General features: G+C 58.8%; 1 protein-coding gene across 1 annotated transcript in view; it reads left to right on the top strand.

Moving 5' to 3' along the window:
* PRRC2B (proline rich coiled-coil 2B) overlaps nucleotides 1–9,595 on the top strand; it is a 61,558-nt gene that overhangs the window by 35,311 nt on the left and 16,652 nt on the right. The window contains 5 exon segments of the mRNA XM_023536559.1: nucleotides 3,062–3,278; nucleotides 3,973–6,063; nucleotides 7,413–7,609; nucleotides 8,125–8,270; nucleotides 9,073–9,214. Coding sequence (XP_023392327.1) covers nucleotides 3,062–3,278; nucleotides 3,973–6,063; nucleotides 7,413–7,609; nucleotides 8,125–8,270; nucleotides 9,073–9,214 — 2,793 coding nt within the window.

Here is a 9,595-nt window from a genome sequence, read left to right as displayed (position 1 = left end):
TCTGGGGGTGCTCCTTCGTTCCCATGGACTGCTGCTGCCTTTAACGTTTACTTGTCTGACGGCAATGTCATCCCAGTTTTCTTTTGATTAGTGATCGTTTGGTGTCCTTTTTCCAGCTTTTTACCATCAGCCTCTCTGAGCCCATTTTTGGGGAGTATATCTTTGTATGTGCAAGCTGCGTGTGGTCTCACCTGCTCTGAAAGTCTGTGACTTTATTGCCAGAGCTGATCCCTGTAGAATTACTAGGAGTATGAAGTTTGAGTTTTTTACCCTCCTGTTTTATGCTTTCTGTTTAATTCTCTTTTCTGTGCTTCTTTTTCTTATCAAATTTCCCATTTTTTAATTGTTTTTCTTCTATATTCTTTTCTATCTTAGTGTGGTTACTTTAAATTTTGACATGTGCCCTTGACTTCTTATTAGCAAAGGCTAATCAAGGTGTTTGCTCACCCTTCACCTGAACTCTGTTACCCCTCATCAGTTTCACCTGTGGCTTCTGCTGAGACTTGTAGTTCTTGCCTGTTCTCATGCCCACTGATGAATCGTTAATGTTTTTGTTGTTTTATCCATCTATGCTTGTTCAGATTTGCCTGTATGTTTATTAGTTTCTTTGCTGCTTTACCCTTCTTGCATCTTTTTCCTTCTGAATTCAGTTTACTTCTTCATGACATACATACCTCTATCGAATCCTCCAGAAAGTTTTTTGGCAGTAGATTGCCTGAAACAGTCTCATGTCACCCTTTTTCTTGAATGGCAGTGTAGCTAGCTGCAGAAGTCTCAGTTGGCAGCTACATTCAGCCCGTACAGATGATGTTGCATCTTCTCTGGCTCCTGTTGCTGCTGAAAGTCTGCATTACATCGGAATCCACTCTGTCTTCTCTGGCTGCTTTTAAGGTCTCCCCTTTGTCTTTGATCTCTGCAGCTCTGTCTCGATGTGCTGTGTCTACATGCACATCTGCATCCGTTCTGACTTCGTTCTGCCTGGAACTCGGTGCTCGACCTAAGGGTGTATGTCTTTCATTACTTCTGGAAAATTCTCTTAATTGTTGATCCAGATGTTGCCTTTGTATCCAGGACTCCCACTTGGATTATTTTGTACCTTCTCAGTCTGTCTTCCAAGTCTCTTAAATACATGAGAGGTTATTTCAGTGGCGCCTTCTGAGAAAATGCCTCAGAACTGTCTCCAGTTCAGTTTTCTCTCCAGCCGTGTTTAATCTGCCTTTTTTTGAACTGTCCAATGAGTTTTTAATTTTTATGACACTTATCACTAGAATTTTTTCCTCAACCCTATTATTTTGAGAGGATCATGCTTTTTAAAAATTCTTTTATACTTTTTGATCATTTAAAACATAGTTTTCTGGTGTTGAACAGATCATTCTATCATTTGAAGTTCTTGGGGTGGCGTCTAATCCTGTGGGCTTGCTGGGGACTCCTGCAGGCTTGCTCCCCACACGTGTTTGGGTAGTGTCGGACTGCGAGTTCATCTTACACAGAGCTCTGTTTGTAGTGGAGATCTGGTGTGGCCTGGGCTGAGCATGTTCCTCCAGGGTTCTGCCAGCTTAGAACCACCTTTCATTTCACTGTGGGTTTCTGGACCAGTCGGGGATTTCAAGTCTGAACTCCTCTCTCCCCAGAACCCATATGAAAGCTGGCATGTGGCTATAGGTTCCTGGGGAGGGACTGTTTTTCCTTACCCTGGCCTGGGCTAAGACACAAACTTAATCGTTCCCTGTACGAAAGAGCATGTGCTTTTCAAATTCGCTTTTGAGGAGGACCTGACCCTTCGAGGGTCTTGGTTTTAAGCAGCATCTGCCTTGTGTGGGAAAGCCCTACCCGCTGTCCTGTGGGGGCATTGAAGGCTGAGCCCGCAGGTTAGGAAGACTGACAGGTGTGTCCCCCTTCTCCGCTTCAGGAGGTACCAGCTCAGGGTCAGGCCTGTGGCTGGGGTTCGAGCTCCCTGGGGGGTTCTAGTTTTCTAGGGGAGACATAGCTCTGCAAGTGAGTGAGTGATATGTTCTGTCCAGCATGTTTGTGGCGGGACGGTTTTCGGGTAATAAGGCTCTGCCATGTTGCCAAAACGGAGCTGATGTATAATGTGAGTAGTTTAGCTGCCTATCTCATAAACAGTCCTTGAGAAAAGGTGTGTGATTTGAGGGTTCTAGAGAGGGTCCCCACCACCTCTGGTGTCACCTGTCAGCATTTACACAGAGCAGCACCACACACTTGAAGTGCAGCTTAAAACCGCCGGCCTGGTGCAGAGCCGCTTTCCAGCCAGATTACCTCAGTTTAAAAACGAGCTTGACAGCAGCTTTGGCTACTGATGAGCCTTGTTAAGAAACTATGAAAAATCAGATCATCTTTCTCCACAGCCTGAGGCCCAGGGGGACCTTTGCTATCACCTGCCCCAGGCCACCCGAGTATGTGAGAGTCGTGAACAGCTGGTTTAGCAGTGGTAGGACAGAGATGCCACCTTTATCCTAAACTCCTCGGGCCACTTTGTCATCAACTGTGCTTTGCCACCCACCCGCCATTCCCGTACAAAATCGTGGAGTGGAGTGTTGCTTTCGATCCTAGGGTTAGAGATGAAAGAAACTAAAGCCAGAATCCCTTTGCAAACCTCGAAGCGGGTAAACGCCAGCTCGTTACTCCAGGTAGGCGCGTCTTCCTCGTGTCTGCAGACACCTTCAGGCGTCTGCTCACACAGGGTCGTGTTGCTGACTGACGGGCCCCTCCTCCTGCCGACGTCCGTGAACTCTCTAGATTGCTGTCCCCAGTTCCATTTCCTGGTTTCATGTGCCCTCCAACACAGGGCTGCTTGAACCAGAAGCTCAGATTGGACTCGCAGGCCAGGAACAGGTCTTTCCACAGCTCAGATTGCGTGGGATGGCTTCGGGGATCTGTGGCCAGAAAAGCTCGAGATCCCAGCATTGCTAGGCCGGTGGGGTGCCGTGTCCACATGGTGGTCGCAGGGGTGACTGTTGTCTCCTTTGGGCCTTTGGTCGACCCTGAGATTGGAGCCTGGCTCTCTGACAGGATGACATAATTGAGTCCTTTCCTTCCCCAGGACTGATGAAGCCCATGATGCCCCAGGATTCCCTCTGTGGGACCGGCTGTCGCTCTGAGGATCAGAGTCGTGTGCCCCCACTGCAAGAGAGAAAAGTGACTGCCATCGACCCAGCTCCTGTGTGGAGCCCCGAGGGCTACATGGCGTTGCAGAGCAAGAGCTACTCGCTTCCCCACCCAAAGTCCAGCGACGCTTTGGCCATGGACATGCACGTCAGGTGAGACAGACGTGGTCATGGTGGCCGCGCCCAAAGGAAGACTCCTGGTCCCGAGTCCCCCCACTCCACTCAGGGCTGCCCTAGGGGACACCGCCCGAGGGAGAGGGGCGTGTGTGAGGGATGCCAGTGCACTCTGGGAGGGGAGTGTGACGGGGACTGCTGGAATGCTTTCGTGTGACAGGCGCTTATCTGATGGCAGGACTGAAGGCCGGGGAGCAATCCTGGGCCAAAGGCATCGCTGAACTGTGGGCAGGGTGAGAGGGTGGGGCCTCCTGGGGCAGGTGGGGTTGAGCACGTGGGTCCTGGCTCCTTCCTGTGAAAGCAAAGCAAGCTGGCCCGGCGCCCCAGACCTCGCGGACTCCCAGGCTCCGACTCGTTCGAACCAGAGGATCCCCAGCCACCCCGTGTCCCGGTGGCTCGCTGAGTCCCCCAGCAGCCTCCGCGCTCTTGACGCCCGGACTCCAGGGCCGCCGACCCGTCCACGGCCCAGCCACTGAGACCTGTGTAAAGATAGACGAAATGTTGGTGCTTATGTTTTTGGTTTTTTTCCTTTTTCTTTTTTATTTTTTTTTTGTTTTTTTTTTTGTTTTTTTTTTTAATATTTTTTTCTTTTTAAAACTAAGCTCTGTGTTCAACATGGAAAATAGGAACCAGGCTCAAATCACATTGACTGCTTTTTCTGGTTCCTTTTCAGGAATGAAAGCTCTTACCCTGCCTCACCCGGAAGGTCAGGGGGCGTTTTAAGTGCCCAGCGTGGTCTTGAGGACAGAGGGGAGGAGCACTTGAGTGCCTTTGACAAGAAGGCCCCAGCAGACTTTGACAGCTGTGTCTCCTCTCAAAGAATAGGCCAGGAGCTTTTGTTTCCACCCCAAGAAAATGTACAGGAAGCAGGTGCTCCTGGGGGTCACGCCCCTAACCTCAGGTGTTCCCCGCTGGAGCCCGGCTTTGCCCCTGCAGAGAAAACGCCAGAATATAGCAGCTGGGACGTTGGCCACCAGCCCAAGGCCACCGACACAGCCGGCAGCGTGGAGAAGGAGGCGCCCCAGGAGGAGCCGTCCTTTAACGTCTCCTCCTGGGAGAAGGAGGTGGGGACCGGCCAGCAGCCACCCTTGCAGCCCGAGTGGGCTCCTGAGCCCCGGGGCCCCAGCAGCCAGCAGCAGGAGCAGGGTGGCAGGACCCGGCGGTCGGGGCCCATCAAGAAGCCTGTCCTCAAAGCCCTGAAGGTGGAGGACAAGGATAAGGAACCGGGGAAGAGTAAGCGGGAGCTGGGGGAGGAGCGCACCCACCTGGCCGAGGAGACGGCCCCCCCCAGTCAGCAGGCCGGAAAGGACGAGGACGAGGACGAGGAAAACGACCCCACGCTGGCCAACGCTGCCCCCGCCGCCTCGGAGGGCCAGGCCTCGGCCCGTGCTCGTTTGGGCCGCGAGGCCAGCAAGTCAGAAGAGGACGAGAAGGCCGACAGGGCCTGGGAGACCAGACCGCCCCAGGAGTCCAGTGACACGCCCCCAACAAAGAGGAATAACTGGATCTTCATCGACGAGGAGCAGGCCTTCGGGGGCAGAGGGCAGCCCCGGGGCCGCGGCCGCGGCTTCCGAGAGTTCACGTTTCGAGGCCGGCCTGCTGGCGGCAGCGGCCCCGGCATCTGCGCAGGGGGCGTCCTCGGGGTGCGGGGCATCTACACCAACAGCCAGCGGGGCGGCCGGGGCCGGGGGCTGCGGGAGCCCGGCCAGCCGGAGGACTTCCCCAGGGCCCGGCCGCGGCGCCGCATCGCCAGCGAGGCCCACAGCGAGGGCTCTGAGTGCGAGGAGCTCCCCAAGCGGCGTCGGCAGAGGGCCACGGAGGGCGGCCTCGGGGGGCCGCCGCCAGACCGAGAGGAGGGCGCCCCGAAGAGAGGTGACTTCAAGGACTCCTGGCGGTCCAACAGGGTGTACCCCGAGGAGCATGGCGGTCCGGACACGAAGAACCGAGGCCCGCGGGCCTTTGGCCGCGCCCTGCCGCCCCGGCTGAGCAACAGCGGCTACGGGCGGCGGGCCTCAGTGCCCCGGGAGCCGGCCCCCTGGCAGAGCAAGAGCCCGGGCGGCTGCTGGCACGAGTGTGGCCCTGCTGACGCCTGCGGTCCCCGGCGACCCGCGGACAGAGACCCCGTCCCCGATGCCTGCCGACACCCCGACCCGTGTGGCGCCCGGGCCTTCGAGGCTGGCCGCGTGGAGGACAAGAGGCCCTTCTTCCAAGACGAGCACGCGGCGGACGCGGACAACGTAGACAGCCGGCCCTTCCGGAGGCGGCGCCCGCCGCGCCAGGACAAACCCCCGCGCTTCAGGCGCCTCCGGCAGGAGCGGGAGGCCGTGGGCCTCTGGGGCCCCGAGGACGAGCCCCGCCTGCTGGCCGCGCAGTGGCCGGCCAGGTCAAGGCTCTGTGCGGGGGACAAGAGCGTCCCCGGGGGCCGCAGGTCCCCGGAGCTCTCCTGCCAGAACTCCTCCGACCACGCCAACGAGGAGTGGGAGACGGCCTCCGAGAGCAGCGACTTCAGCGAGCGGCGGGCGCGGCGGGACGGCCCCGGGGCCGAGCCCGGCCCCCAGGGCGACGGCAGCCTGCCCGGGGCCGGGGCCGGGGAGAAGAAGGAGCTGGCCAAGAGGAGCTTCTCCAGCCAGAGACCCCTGGTGGACAGACAGAGCCGGAAGCTGGAGCCGGGAGGGTTTGGGGAGAAGTCTGGGAGGCCAGGTGGTGGTGACGCTTCTCCCCGTTACGAGAGCCAGCAGAACGGGACGCCTTTGAAAGCCAAAAGGTAAAACGAAAGCAAAGCCCAGGTTCTCTTGTCGCTGTCGTTCTGTCATCCGGCCAGTTTTCCAAGCCGCACTTCATGCATGCCTGTCCCACCACGTGCCAAGGGCCCCTGACCCCCTGCTCCAGAAGGGCGACTGCCCGGCAGGCCATTGTGTGTGAGCGTCTCCATCACCTGCCCGTGCACCGCTTGTCTGCTTCTCTGTGGCGTCCTGTTCTTGTGGCCTGAAAACTAAGACTAGAGTCATCCCTCCAGCGGTCCTCTGACGGTGGCTGCTCTAGCATCTGTCCCAAGCGTTGTGCCTTCACGTGTGCCCTGGAGTCCTGCCGAGGGGCCACTGTAGCAAGAGGTGTTCCCTGTGCCCGGTGCGCACCGGCCAGCCCATCGGATGCCTCTGCTTCGGGGCTGCCTCCGGGCAGCGTCCCACTGGGGCATTGCTGCTGGCCGCCCTGCCCCCTCTTCCCCGACGGGAGGAGGTAGGGCACTGCCTCGGGGACTGCCACCGCGTGTGGTCAGAGCCAGGCAGCAGCGGGGGTGGGCTCGGCTGCCTGAGGCCTAGTGAGCGTCTCTTGCCTGGAAGTAGAGGCTCTGGGGTGGGTGGTCTGTGCTCTATGTCGGCTCATCGCCCGCAGGCGGCCCGGCACCGGGGAAGAGGGCCGTATGCAGGGGGTGGCCGGTGGAGCCGGCGTTCCTGACCACACACGGGCCGCAGCTCACGTGCCGAGGAAGTCTGCTTCCCGCCTCCTTTCCTTCTCAGAGTCCAGGGCACAGAGCACAGAAACCTGGGGTGTAATTAAGTCTTCCCCGAAGAAGGAGCCTCAGGAGAACACAGGATTCTTCTAGGTGCCGGTCCAATTTAGCTTTCCAGGACGCACGTGCCGAGACTTGGCTGTGCTGCTCATTTCTGCCCCAAGAGCCGGGTGGTAGGGCGAGGCCTCGGCTCCGTGCTGGCTGGCCCGTGCGACAGGAGCAGAGAGACGTCTGCATGGTTCCAAGCGTGCCCCTTTTCTCTCTCCCTGCTGGAGCCCCGCTGGGCTTGGCACACTGGGGCAGAGACTAGAAGCTCAGAGCCCTGGACCGGGGTTGGGGAAGAGCGGCTTTAGGACAGCTCTCTGGGAGCAGGGAGTGGGTGGCCTTGCATGTGGGTCTGCACACGACACACTGCTGCCGGACGAGACAGTGGAAGGACGTGGGTGCAGATCAGGGCGCATGCAGTGCGCAGTTCAGGGCGCGTGTGCGTGTGGTGTGCAGTTCAGGGCGCGTGTGCGTGTGGTGTGCGCTCATGTGGTTGTCCCTTTTCTCTCCCCAGCCTGTGGTCATTTCTGAGCTAACGTGGTTCTTCTTCCTTTAAGGTCCCCCGATGAGGCTTTGCCAGGAGGTCTTGGCTGCAGCAGCGAGAGCAGCCCCTATGCCCTGGAGCTGGCAGCCCACACCACCGCGGACATCCCGGATGCCTCGTGCGAGAAGGCAGAAAAGGAGGCCAAGCTGGCCGCCCAGAGGGCGAGCGAGCAGGGAGAGACCATGGCACAGTTCGATCTGAGCTACGGAAGTAAGTCTCGCCTCATCCCTTCGGGGTTTGGGAGGGCCCAGGCGAAACCCGCCCGTGGGGCTCTGTGGCTGCTGGGCCAGGCCCTGGCCACGGTGCCGAGCGGAGCAGACGCGGCTCCTGCCCTCGTGTTGCTCGCAGCCTTGCCGAACCCATAACAGCCCTGCCGTGCCCCGGTCTTAAAGAGGGGGAACCCGCGGCCCAGAGCGGTTGACCGGTTTGTTCAGGGTCACGTGGCTGTTTGGGGGAAGCGCGTCTGTGTCCAGAGGCGCCTCTCCACTGGGGTGTTGCTGAGGTCTTTGGGTTCGAGGTGACAGTGTGTTAGACGGCGTGACAGAACAGCGTGGAAGTCATAGCCAGCTTCCGTGGGCACTGTCGGACGCGGCTGTCGGAGGCTCGACCCCCAGCACCGCCAGCCTTCGGAGCTGAGCCGTCCTAGAAATCCAGTGACTGCAGGGTTGGGGGTTTTGGCTTCTGGTGAACGGAATACTGTTCCTTCTTGTGACATCTTGATTTAGATTCCATTATTGAGAATTGCGGGTCCAGCCCCGGAGAGGAGAGCGAGGCGGGCTCCGTGGTGGGCGAAGGTTTCATCCAAGTCCTGACCAAGAAGCAGCGCCGGCTACTGGAGGAGGAGAGGAGGCGGAAGGAGCAGGCGGTGCAGGTGAGGGGGCAGGGGGGCCAGAGGGAGGGGCTGGAGGAGGAGGGGAGGCAGGAGGAGCAGGCGGTGCAGGTGAGGGGGCTGGGGGGCCAGAGGGAGGGGCTGGAGGAGGAGGGGAGGCAGGAGGAGCGGGCAGTCCCGGGGACAAGGGGTGGGGCACCAGAGCCCGGGGAGTGGAGCGGGGGTGGGGAGGAGGAAGGATCAGGTGGTGCATTTGGGGGGAGGGCGGGGAACCAGAGCCTGGGGGAGTAGAGGAGCAGAGGTGGAAGGAACACTGTGCAGGTGAGGGGCGGGAGGTTGGGGCGAAGGCACGTGGATGAGGGACCAGAGCCGGGGGCTGACTCAGTTCTGAATTAAGCCTGGGAGAGAATGGACCGTTTATTAAGCGCGTTGTCCCCAGCGCCCACCTGCTGCCCTGTGGGTGTAGATGCATCATCCTTGTTCTCAGGCGGGCCCTGCTGACATCTGGTTGGGCAGGGCACAAGCCTTTGACAGCCCTCAAGTCCACTCTCCTTCCACTGTGCCCTGGCCTGCATGGGCTGAGATTTGTCACCCTGGGAGTAACGAGGGGCGGGGACGCTGGACTGAAACGGTGTCGGGCATTGCCCCGTTGTCGGAATTCGGATCACAGTCCGTCGGCCGTCGGCCTCCCTGGGTGGTTCGGTGGCACTGCAGTTCACGTGTGGTCAAGGATGAGCGTTAGGCACCTCTGGAGCAAGTTCTGGTGGTTCGGGGCCCTGATGCCTTTTCTGGGGGGAATTTGTTCTTTTACGTTGGTCTTTATCACCTTACTATTTTTCCTTAGGTGCCTGTGAAAGGTCGAGGTCTTTCCTCCCGCATCCCCCCTCGGTTTGCAAAAAAGCAGAACAGCTTGTGCCTGGAGCAGGGCGATGTGACCGTTCCTGGCAGCAGCCTGGGCACCGAGATCTGGGAGAGCAGCAGCCAAGGTGATGGGGGGGGGGTGTGGTCACAGTCTCAGGGTCTCATTTCTTGGGAACATCTTGCTTTTGGGGTCATGCGTTTGAGTGGAGCGTAAACTGTTTCCTGGCGTCCTCTGCTGAGCCAGTGTCACACGTCACCGTAGCACTGTTCCCTGCTGGGACCCCTGAGCAGATGTCAGTTTCTCCCTGCATAGAATTTGGTGGAAGAACAGAACAGTCCATGTGTCCAGCACCCTGGAAGAGGATCGCCCCACACCCACCAGCTAAGGGCTCCTGGCTCATCCTTTCCTACTGCTTTGTAGACAAGCTGCAGATGCCTGCTGGGGAGGAGAGCAGGCGTCCAGGAGCTTTCCCATCTGTGTCCTGTGCCCTGGGCCAGCCCAGAAG

Source organism: Pteropus vampyrus, unplaced genomic scaffold, assembly GCF_000151845.1.
Source record: "Pteropus vampyrus isolate Shadow unplaced genomic scaffold, Pvam_2.0 Scaffold158, whole genome shotgun sequence".
In the NCBI taxonomy this organism is placed as follows: Eukaryota; Metazoa; Chordata; class Mammalia; order Chiroptera; family Pteropodidae; genus Pteropus; species Pteropus vampyrus.
Note: the sequence above shows the minus strand (reverse complement) of the source record. Positions and strands in the feature narration are given on the sequence as shown.